The 12,054-nt window shown below is 38.3% G+C and overlaps 1 protein-coding gene across 1 annotated transcript in view; it reads left to right on the top strand.

Annotated features, from left to right (window-relative positions):
- Positions 1–1,464: 1,464 nt before the first annotated feature.
- SRFBP1 (serum response factor binding protein 1) overlaps positions 1,465–12,054 on the top strand; it is a 66,877-nt gene continuing 56,287 nt past the window's right edge. The window contains exons 1-2 of the mRNA XM_030317094.1: positions 1,465–1,564; positions 11,802–11,890. Coding sequence (XP_030172954.1) covers positions 1,529–1,564; positions 11,802–11,890 — 125 coding nt within the window. The 5' untranslated portion in view covers positions 1,465–1,528. The remainder of the gene's footprint in view (positions 1,565–11,801; positions 11,891–12,054) is intronic.

Raw genomic sequence — 12,054 nt, forward strand, 5'->3', positions numbered from 1 at the left:
ATCAGTTAAGAGCACAGACTCTGGACACAGCTGTCTTTTTTGGACAGAGGTGCCTAAGGAGGCCTAGCTTAAATGTTCTTTCATCAGTCTTGAAATTGTCAATTTTTATCTGTGAATTTGAGTTCTGTAAGTGAAGTCCAGTGTGACAATGAAACATATCTCAAGGGTTTAGTCCTGGGTCATTTTTGGTCTTGCCTCCCACATATTCCAGTTGGATTCTGTGGCTTCCCACTTTCCTGCCTCTGTTCAGCAACTGCTGCCATCTTGTTACAAAACATGCATCCTACCCTGAGTCCTGGGGTACAGGTCCCAGGCACCTGTAAAGGTCTGCACTAGATTCACCAATATGCCTGTGCATTACATACCAAATAAAAACAAAGGACAGGTCAAGAAACACCATGCAAGACATGAAAAAAAAAAAGAAAAAAGAAAGAAAAACACCTTTTTCCTACTTTTTCAATGAGGGGTCTTACATTTTCATTTTGCACTGGGCTCCGCAGATTTATGTAACCATTCCCTCAGTCCTGTGGCAGTGGTTGGCCCCAGCTAGGAAACTATGGGTAAGACACTTGGCTCCTCCGAAGTCAGTTTCCACATCTGTAAAATAAGAATAGTTCCTATCTCATCGCATGTCTGTATTTTGGAGATAATTCATGTAAAGCTTTTGCCCCAGCCTCTGACCCATTTTAATGATCAATATTACCAGGTGTTAAGTATTAATTCAAAGATTATCTAATTCAGATTTACTCCTTAATGTCTCTTCAACCTGCAGGCAAGTACTTCAAACAGTCATTCCCTTAGGCAGTTGCAAACGTGCTTTTAAAGTTTTCCTCAAATGTTCAATTATTTGTTTCCTTTTCTAAAGGGAAAAATCTATTTAAATCTACTTAAACAGCTATTACTATTATTATATTAGTATTAAATCTATTTAAACGTTCGTAACCTAAATTCAAACCTTATTACAGTGTGCAGAAAAAATAGGTCCACGCTTCAGCTATAGTATAAGCCTGGGGGGGGGGGGGGGGGGGCGTTGGGGAGAGCTGCATCTAATTAGGGCTCCTTGTGAGAAGCGCAAGAATGTTCACAAACCCCAGATAAAAAAAATTCGGTGCAAAAATTGGTCACTCAACTGTTCCTTTCACAAAACGTCTTTTCACCCCCCACTGGGACACAAAAACAAGGTCTTTAACAGCCGAGCCAAATCTACCAACAAATATAATAAAATAAATAAGCATCTTAAAAAACTTCCAAATTTGCCAACAGTTCGAGCCTCCTCTGAACCACCTGCGCAGGCTCGGTTTCCATAGGAACGTGCAGTTCCGGCGCGTAGCCCTTCACTCCGGAAGTCGTTCTCACTCACTTCCGTTCTGTCCCTGAAAGAGTCAATCTCCCTTCGCCTCAAGCGTCGTCGCGGAAGGTTGGTCGGTGAGTTTTGGGCCACAGAGCGTGCCGTAGAGGGGCGTGGCGACGCAACAGCGATTTGATTCGCAGAGTTCACGTGCTGGTCGCAGCGCTTCTTGAACCCACCATGGCTCAACAGGGGAGTCTAAACCTCAATAACGAGGTAGGCGCCGAGGTCTGGGAACTTGTGGGACTGCCCTTTAGTACCCTCCCTCCCCCCACGAACGGCTCTTTGGGTCTTTCTGACAGGCGCGTGGTCTCCTGGGGGCGAGGGTAAGGAGTGCGGCTGAAGGAGCCGCTGGATGGGCCCAGGCAGGTTTACCGGAACTCGGAGCCTCGTCACAGTAACTTCCCTTCACGGTTCCGAGGTGGCTGAAGCAAGAGACCTGTCTCTTGCCCTTGGGCCCCATGAATTTTTATCTCTGAGACGTTGGGAGTATCGTTTAATCTTTATGGTAACTGTCCGCGTTTGTAAAACGAAGCTCTTGATCCTACTTTCTTCGCAAGGATGTTGTGAGCAATTAATTGGAATATGGGAAGTGTTTGCACGGTGCTGGACAGCTAATAAACTCTCATTAAGCGTTACCTGCCTTTTATCGGGTGCTGAAAGTGAAGGCGGGAGGTTAAGAACTCTAGCTTATGCTAAGAGATTGCTGATCTACAGTGAGATCGTGTCGTTTGTAAGGAGGTACACTCAATACCATGTTTCTTATTGCAACTACTGTCCCATTTCTCTCCTTTTCATTTACAGCAAAATTTTTAAAAAGAGTTGTTTATACTTGCTGTCGCTAACTCCCCTTCTCTCGTTCTCTCTTAAATTCAGTCTGAAACCAGGTATTTGCTCTTATCACTGCTAACGTATCGTGTCTGTGTCACTAGGCTACCATTTCTAGCGCTATCCCCTTTCCAGTTTCTGGTTCTATTTAAGGAATCATAAGACATCTGAAGATTTAAAGTAAGCTGGAGAAGCAAGAATCAAATAAGGACCTCCCAGCTAATGCAAAGGAGGTTTTTTATCCTGTATTCAGTGACTCTGTGTTTGCTATGAGCATGATCTACTGTTCACTTTGCACAGTTGTGTGTAGACATACTTTCTATTTTCAGGCAACCTGTAGGTTGCAACTCAGATAGGAAAGGGTAAGCAGCACCCGCCTATGGTATAGAATAATGCCCAGAAAGACAAGTAGTGCAGAAAAGTTTCCAAAGAAGGCTAAATGAAGTGATTATTCTTTGTCTTTAAGGATCTTAGACTGGCATTTCAGTCAGTGATTCACTGAAGGGAAAAAGGCATTCCAGGCAAAAGGACTGGTGTAAACCAAAACGAGATGGTAGTAGGGACCCCCTTGGGTAGTATAGGGCTAGGTAACTCTCCATTGATGAGAACGTGTGGATGAAGTAGGAAATTAAAATATATTACATACTGCCCTACTTCCAGGTTACTGAGTCTAGATTTCACTTGGCAGTGGAGTACAGATACATTGAAGGGGGAAATCCTGAAGATCTTAGCATATATTTGTAAACATACATTATAATTTAAAATAAATGGGAGGGAAAATTTACAAAGGGAAAAACAAGCATAAAGTTGTCCATATAAAAATGAGAAATATCCTGAAATTTAAGAAAGACAGCCAATTACAAAATATACTTATATAGCAAATATGACAGATAAATGGCTAATGTCATTACTGTTAAATAGTAGTTAGGAGAAACCGTCTCATAGAAAATTGGTAAAAGAAATGAAATAACTCCTCCAAGGAAGAAATGTATCAGAAAAAGAGTTCACTATCTTAATCCATTACTTTTTCGTTACCGTCCCATCCCAGTCCAAGTTATATCTCTGACCAGAACTGCTTACTAGCCTTCCAACTATTTTCCTTGATTCTTCTCTCCCTCTAGTCTGATCTCCATAGTGCAGCTAGAGTGAGTGCTCGCTTCAAAATAGAAATCTAATCCCATGACTCCCTTGCTTACAGCCTATTTGATGGCTTCCTGTTGCTTTTGGTAAAAACCTGCCTAAACAAGACCAGTCCCCTCTCCCCCTTCTAGTACACCACTGCCTCCCACCCCACACCCTACTTCAGCCTCACTGGCCTTCCTCTACTAGGAAGCGTCGCACTCTTACTCCTCCTTTGCGCGTATTCTCCCTTGTACCCAAAACTCCTTTTCTTCTCATTAGTCCGTTTCATATTTCTACTTTACTTGTTATTTTCTCAGGAAAACTGAATTTGACTTTATCCTTTTATCCCTTCTATAAGCGTTTGTAACTGCATTTACTTTTTAGCTCTTGTAATAGTTGCTTAGGGTATATGTGTGTGAATGTGAGAGAGGTTTCTTATTTCCTCCATTTATCTGGAAGCTTTTTGCTCACCATCATATCTTCACTACCCATCTGTTCAGTGAGTAACTCGAGCCATCATTTTTATGATTCTTAATAACTTAGATTAGCTCTCCCTAACTGAGATTTAGGAATTCAGGGATCCAATAACTGCCTGAAATTATGTGTAAATTGGTGTTTATATGTGTGTCTCTGGGGGGGGGGGGTGGAAGTCCACAGGTTTCAACAGATTGTCTCTCTCTCTCTCTTTTTTAACTTTACTTATTTTGAGAGAGAGAATGTGCGAGCAGGGGAATGACAGAGAGGGGCAGAGAGAATCCCAAGCAGGCTCGATGCTGTCAGCCTGGAGCCTGACACAGAAATGAATCCCATGAGCTGTGGGATCATAACCTAAGCCAAAACCAAGAGTCAGACGGTTAACTGACTGAGCCACCCACACACCCCAGATTCTCAAATGTTTATAAATCTCTGGTATTATTTTTGTGATATTGATACTCATTATCTGTGCAAAATTTTTAAGGCTTTTTCTTTTAATAAATTATGTGGCCATCTAATTTATAGCATGTTTAATTTTCCAAAATATCTTTTGTGAAAATAAAAAGCCTGCCTGCACAGGCACCTATTGTACTGACTTTCATTGTCTTCTACCCTTAATGTTTTTATTCTTTTCAAAAATTTTCCAAGGAGAAAAGCTGACATTTATAGACGACTTCCTGATTCTCAGTTCTTAAAATAATGTTTATTCTTTTTAAGTATGTAAAATCTTCCCTTTTTAATTTTACCTCTATTTTTCTTTTAAAAAATCACTTTATACTTCACTTTATGATTATTTATTACATGTTTTATTTTGACCTGTACTTTATGTGGAGTTCAAAGTGAGACTATCTAACTGACTTCTTACAGCAGCTTCCCTGACTTTAAGCATAGTACCTAGTTTGTACAGTTAACAATGAGTAAATAGTGTTGGGCAGAGGACAGTATGGATAGCTCAACCTGAGGTACTTCATGTTCACATGAATGATGGAAATCTCCTAATTGTAGACTTTTTTTTTCTCCCTCTCCATTGAAGTGGAGAAAGGATGCACAATTGGAAACAACAATGCCCTAGCATGTAGTAAGTACACAATTTGCAAAACTAGTGCTGGATTTGCTCCAGTCATCTCTTTCTTTAGGCAGCAGTGACATGCACAATCAGAATTAGGAGGTGAAACAATCTCATTATGAACTTTAATTCCATAGGGGGGCCAAGGGCCTTTATGTGAAGCAGACATTATTTTGTTTCTGATAGCACATTACCAAGAAGCTCATTAGAAAATTGCTTTCTACCTCCTCTTAGATCCTAAACGTGAAACAGAATTGCCAGAGAACAAAGTGATTTGTCTCCATGTATTGTAAAAGATAAAAATGTCAAGAACCTTGTTTGTATGTGCTTTTGAAGTTGCAAAGCTTCTATTTCATAATTGAGTGTGTAGTCCTTTTTAATATTTTTTACTGAAATAGTAAATGAGGGTCTGTCCAAAAGAAGGAACTGTTTTCTGTTCTGTTGTTAAACTATTCTGAGAAGTTGTGCTAGGTGGCAGCATATGCTCAATGATTAAGTTATAATCACCAAGTATTCTAGAATTTTTAAATTGTTGCTCGTCAAAAATAAAAAAGTATAATTCAACAGTAAATTATCCAAGCGGCCAAATTAGAAGTCCTCTGTATAATTAATACCATAATAACTAATAATAAGTTATCATATCATAATTAATTGTATCAAATATGAAATTGTTCAGTCATATGGAAAATGACATAACAAATGTCCCTATAATCTCATTCTTGTGTTTAGCAAGTGTCAATGTTTTGCCATATTCTAATGCTTAATTCCACTCACCTTCTTCTCTGTTTCAGAAGTAATTATTATTCTTTCAGTGTTATTTTATTATCTATATGTTTAATTTAGTAGCATATTTACCAGCATGTATTATGTTACGTGTACCCAGTGTTTATGTTGTATATTTTTATACTTTACGTGTGTTACTGTATTAATGCAGTGTCATACCACATGTATTGTTCTAAAAATTACTTTTCATCACTTTTAGAGTTTACTGCTAATTATACTTGCATATGTCCTGCATTGATTTAGAATACCACATTGTTTGTGCTTTATTTATATGCATTATTTTATGTCTAATGTAGCATTTTATAGGAAGGCTGCTGTGAACGGTCCTGTGCGTTGCCATTTCCTATTGTTGGAGATGTATCCTCTGGATAGATTTCCTAGAAATAGCATTTTTATCAGGTGTTGCCAGAGTTCCCTCCAGAAGGAGTACACCAGTTTGTAGTCCTCTATCAATAGCACGTAAGAGTGCCTATTTCCTAACAGCCTCATGGACATCATGTGCCATGATTGTGTGTGTGTGTCACGGTCTGATAGATGGGTAATGAAACACAGGTATGCTCAGATTTTTCTTAGCACTGCAAGCTCCCCTAGAGCAATACAAGGTCTAAGGAGCAATTGTTTTCTAATAACTCTGGGATTTTGTTATAGGTTAATTTAAATGCATGACAAAGTCAATGAATTACCAAAAGACGCTGGCTAGTAGTCTGGTTCTCAGGTAGCTAACAAGGGTCAATTCAGAGTAGTATTTACTTTTATCTTGGGACTGTAGTTGCTCTCAGCTTTATATATCAGAAACTTGGTATCCTTGTCACCCCAAAAGTATAGCTCACTCTTTCAAAAGCAAATTCACATTAACCATAGCTTATAAGAGTCTGTATAAGTGAGAAAGCTGGTTTATTAAATGTATCTGATGTAGGACAGTAATGCTTACATTGCAAAAGATTCTTTCACTGCTGACCTCCACTGGCTGCACACAGTTCATTGTTGGGCTCTGATACATGTGTCCCCATAATTCAGTTATTCCAGTACAAATTGGATTACTCGTCTCTGAACTGGGAAATCTTCTTTGGAACCTCCTTGAATTAGACACTGCTAGCTTTTGCTCTTTGTGGCTCCCTTTCCTGTGTTTATGTTGATTCTTCCCCATGTGCCCACATGTCTTTCCTCAAGCAGGTGTATTAGCTTTCCACTTAATTTAGTTATGATCTTATTTTTGTACTGTCTACCCAAGAGTTGACCCAAGTTACGTTAATGTGTTAAGATTTTACCAGGTAAACTGAGAGCATCCATATGCCTAAGTTCTCATTGACACCTCACTTTGAGCATATGCATCAGATATATGTGTGTGTGTGTGTGTGTGTGTGTGTGTGTGTCCTTTTCTTCTGCTCTTACAAATTAAATACATTCTTTTGCTGCTTGGAAGCCCTCAGCTTGGATTTGGCAGTCTTGCTGGTCATGACCTACAGAATTGTCCTTCAGTTTCTTTCTTCAAGCTCTTTCCTTTTACTTTTTCTCCTTTTTATTTCTTCTTTGTCAACACATTTCATTTCCATTATTATGCCTCTGTTTTCTCCTTGCTGTCTTTACTTCTCTTTCCTTCCTTCCCTCCCAGACAGTATCATACTTATTTCACATTTCTAACAGTGATAGTTCTGTTTGCTTTGGGTTGGGAAACCCAAGAACATTGCCCTTAAGTAGTGCATTGGCCTTCTGACAGTATTGAATGTTTTAGGACTATTTGTTGACTTGTGGGTTTTCGTCAACCAACTTCATAATTCCTAGGTGCAAATGAATTTCGCATTTGTAAAACAGAGGCTCATGGTACCTGTTTGTCACTTTTGCAAAAATAAAGTTAAGTGCTTGAAGAAAGTAAAGTGCTTGAGGCAAGCAGTTGTGAGAAAAATAAAATTATAATTCCATTGTTACATAAAATGAATGTACTTAGTTTTCTAATATAGTAATGACATTTTTTTTATAGCTTGCACAGAAATCCTGGAAAAGTCAATACGTTAGAGAAGCATTTTTTGGTTTTGACATGAAGCTGCATACGTAAAGCATTCCCTTTTCATTTAGAATTCCCTAATGCAGTAATGACAAACATAGTACTTCTTAAATTGGAGTTTTAAAATTGGAATCTAGCTTTCCCATGATCGGAACATAACTGAGGACCAACTCTGCTCACTGTAGTTTCTTAGTTACGTTTGGCTCACAGCAGATAGCAAAAGAGCATATAATCACTTCATGCAACTTCAGGGTGCAGCAATTAGAAACAGTTGTTAGTATATTTTAATGCATAATTTGTCACTCACTATCGATTTATAAAGGACTTTCAAAAAAAATGTATCCTAAACTCCCACTTTGCTGTGTATGAAATGTAAGCTTTTCTCACTTAAACCTGGTCTAAATGGCTTTTTATTTGTACAAGTAAATTTTTTTTTCTCAATCTAACTTCAAAATAAATTCCAAAGAGGTTAGCATATCTAGTGGGAAAAAAACCTGATTACTCTGCACTTTGTTAATATATTATACATATGAAACAGTGAATGAACAAGTGAGTATTGTAGACTTTCTGGTCATTTATTTAACACATGTTTATTGAAAACTTACACTATACCATCACTATGTTAGGTGTTAAGACGTAATGTTGACTAAAACCAGACACTTGATCCTTATGGAATTTATAACCTACTGGGAAGAAGACACATTAGGTTGTAATCGGATTACAAGTAAAATATTAAACTTAAAATAATGGTCATGATAAGTTCTAGTAGCACTCTTTAAGTGTTTATATAGGCGTATTTTGACCCACTTAAGAAAGCCAGAAAAGATTTTGCTGAGAAATGACAGTTGAGCCAAAATCAGAAGGATAAGAAAGAGTATGCCTACCAGAGGAAACAGCAAGTGTAAAGGCTTGGTAATAGGTGGGAGCATGGTGAGGACCAAAGAATAAAAGAAAGCCCGTGTGCCATCCTAAGATAAATTGGAAACCACCGAAAAGAATAAAGTAAAGGTCTGTCATCAGATCTCTGTGTTAAAAAAATGTATTCTAAGTTGTGGATAACTGATTGGAGAGAGGCAAGAATGGATGTAGAGAAACCAGTTAGCAGTAACTCAGCCAGGAGAGCTAGGAGGTCAAGATAGGGGAAAAAGCAGTACAGTTTGAGATATAATTAGGAGATAAAATTAACCCAACTTGGTAACAGATTCATTGTGAGGAATTTAGAAAAGAGAACTACTTATAATGAGCCCGGGGTTTATAATTGAACAAAAGGATTGTTCTTTTCCATGAAATATGAAACAACAAAAAGAATCCATTTGGGGGTGAAGAACATGAGTTTAAATGTAAGTTGTAGATGAGTTTAAGCATGCTTAAAAGGAACTGTCAAGTAGAGAGTTGAACACTTAGGTCTGGAGCTAAAAGAAATCTGAGCTGAAGGCAGAAATTATTGAGTCACCGTTGTTTAGTTGGCAAATTACAATAACGTAGGTAAGATCACTTAGGGCTAACAAGTATATTGTGAAAAGAAGAATTGGTTTAGGATTGTCCTTTGAACTTTATGACTGGTTTAAAGTGGATGAGCCTTCAAAGAAGACCAAGGTGGAGTGGCTAGAGATGATGGAGGAAACCCAGGAGAGTATTCTGTTATGGAAAGCAAGGGGAAAGTGTTCCAAGAAGGAGAAAGTGGTCAACAGTGTCAAATGCTTCTGAGACTTCAAGTGAAATGAAGCCTGAAACATTTCCATTGGATTTGAGGGACTTTTAAAAATCATCGGTGTCTTTTGTGATAGCTCTTAGTGGAATAATGGGGATGGAAATTCAACTGAAATTATGTGATATTCAGAAGTGGAGATAGGGAGTTTGAACCTGTCTGAAAGCTTGGCTCTGAGGCATTTGTAGAGAGAAGGTACTCCTAGTGATCTTCATAGTGAGGATGTTTTGTCTGTCTTGTCTCTAGTGAAAATGAGTCAAGCTTGAATAAAAATTAATAGAAACAAAACAATTAATGGAAACATCCATGTAAGAGATAGACAGAGTTAGAGTAAAGGGACAGTCTATAGTAAAGGTTCTAAGAAGGCAGAAAAGATGAGATCCAAAACACAACTAGAACATTACCATCAGATGCTGTGTAGGGGAATTTCTTACATTGTAACTTTATGAATAGAGGATAATTTGCATTCATGGTGGTAGGTGGTAGAAAGATGATGGATCCCATCTGATGTTCGTCTTCTCTAGGAAATTGGAAAAGAGAGAGGAAGAGGAAGGTCTCTTGTTTTAGAGAGCAAAGGTTTAAAATAGTCATTGTGGAAGGAATTAGTCAAAAACGTAGGATAGGAGTTAAGAGTATTGGGCCCATTTCAGTTTAGTTGTGATGAATTTAAAGTAGATAGAATGTATTTCCCAGCTATTGGGGTGCTGTGATAAAGAACTCAGGGTATTGTTTTCATCCAGGATTAACTAGAGGGATTGCTAAAAGGAGGGATAGGGGAGTTTCAGGTATTCACAAGTGTTGATGATGCATATGACTTGAATAAAAGGAAAGTTTAAAAGAAGAAGACTAATCATATGAGAGAAAGTATAGGGGTCAGTGAACTGGTGGTTACAATGAAGTAAAAAATGGTTGTAGTGGTTAGACTTGAAAAAGGAAGTTAATAGACATTGTGGTCTTAGTGTGGAGTATTTGAATTAATGGGTGCGGAGATAGAATAGTTTAGGTCATAAAGAGGAAATGAAGAAGTGAGGATATAATAATGGCTAGGTTGTAACATGGACATCTACGTCACCTGGAATGGTGTAAAATGTTAGGGCGGAAATAAATTGTAAGTCGGTTGCCAGTATTTTCAAGGAATAAGCAGGTGAGTTGTATTGAGGGTAAGAGAATAGCCAAATGCAAGAGCCTTGAAGAGACAGGATCATGTTGATATTGTTATTTCAATAAGGAGAATTTGAGGGATTGTATGTGCCAGGCATTCTTTCAAGGCCCAGAAAGCATCATGTAAGTCCCACAAGGCCCCTGTCCTCTTGGGAGTGCCCAGAGCATTGAAAATGATGGCCACTTAGGGCGCCAGGGTGGCTCAGTCGGTTAAGCATCCGACTTCAGCCCAGGTCATGATCTCACCGTTCATGAGTTTGAGCCCCGCGTCCTCTGTGCTGACAGCTCAGAGCCTGGAGCCTGCTTTGGATTCTGTGTCTCATTCACTCTCTTCCCCTTCCCCACTTGTGCTCTGTTTCTCTCTCTCTTTCAAAAATAAATAAACGTTAAAATTAAAAAAAAAAAAGATGGCCATGTGAATAAATAGAGACAGTTCACTGAAATAGATGCTGCCTACAAAGTTTACTAGGGATGCAAACGTCAGACGGGTTATCTCTATCTGAAGAAGTCATTGGAAATTTTCTCAGGAAAGATTTTATCTGAACTGAATTTTATTTAGTTCTTAAAGTGGAGAAGGGAAGAAGGGCATTATAAGGAATGATATATGACTCCTAATAATGATAGACGAAATACAAACTCAGAATGATAGCATCGTGTTGTACTAAGTACTGTTATAACATGTAGTTCTTCGTTATTAGAATATTTCCATTTCTTGGCTGATCTTTCTGTTGTTTCATTCTTAGAGTTCAACACTCCTCTCTAATACGATGATTTAAAGCATCTGTCAGTGTGCGTGCGTGTGCGCATGCCCCTTGTGTTTTTCACATCTCTTTTAAAGTTATGCTTGAAATTTGTTACTGGAAACACATGCAAGGGATGCTGCATAAATAAGGAAAATGTTACCACTTTCACACGTTTGTTTTTGGTAATATGAACACTCAGTAAATTAAATTCCTACCATTATAGGTGAAGCTCTGTTTTAAACCCAAGGGTACCAAGATGAATATGACGCTCTCCCATCTCAGGGAGCTCAAAACACAAGTGCAGTATTAAAATACTAATCACTGAGAATGCTGTGACTTTTTAAAAAATTGTGACTCATTTCTCTTAAGTCCTCAGACACATTTTTAGAATGTTGATTTATTGCTTCAGTGTTGATGGAACAAGTTGGATTTCATCTAACTGTAACTGTGCTTAAAAATTCAGTTAGAGTGACTAGACTTAATCTCTAATATTAAGATTCAAAATAAAGTGTGTTTCTCCTTGAATGAAGAGAATACCTTTCTAATTTTGGTTTCATTCCTCAAAGGTTGTGAAGATGAGAAAAGACGTGAAGAGAATCCGAGTGCTGGTTATCCGAAAACTTGTCAGAAGCGTTGGCAGACTCAAGTCAAAAAAGTTAGTCATTTGAAGTCATGGTCCTATGACTAATGAAATGTCAGAAGTTGTTTTTATTCAGTATTTACAAAATCTGTGGGTGGGACCTGGAGGAATAATTAAGTATCTTACTCATGCAGCACTTTTTTTTATACGGAGAGGGGGTCTGAGTGGGATACAGTGTG

Source organism: Lynx canadensis, chromosome A1 (genome assembly GCF_007474595.2).
Source record: "Lynx canadensis isolate LIC74 chromosome A1, mLynCan4.pri.v2, whole genome shotgun sequence".
In the NCBI taxonomy this organism is placed as follows: domain Eukaryota; kingdom Metazoa; phylum Chordata; class Mammalia; order Carnivora; family Felidae; genus Lynx; species Lynx canadensis.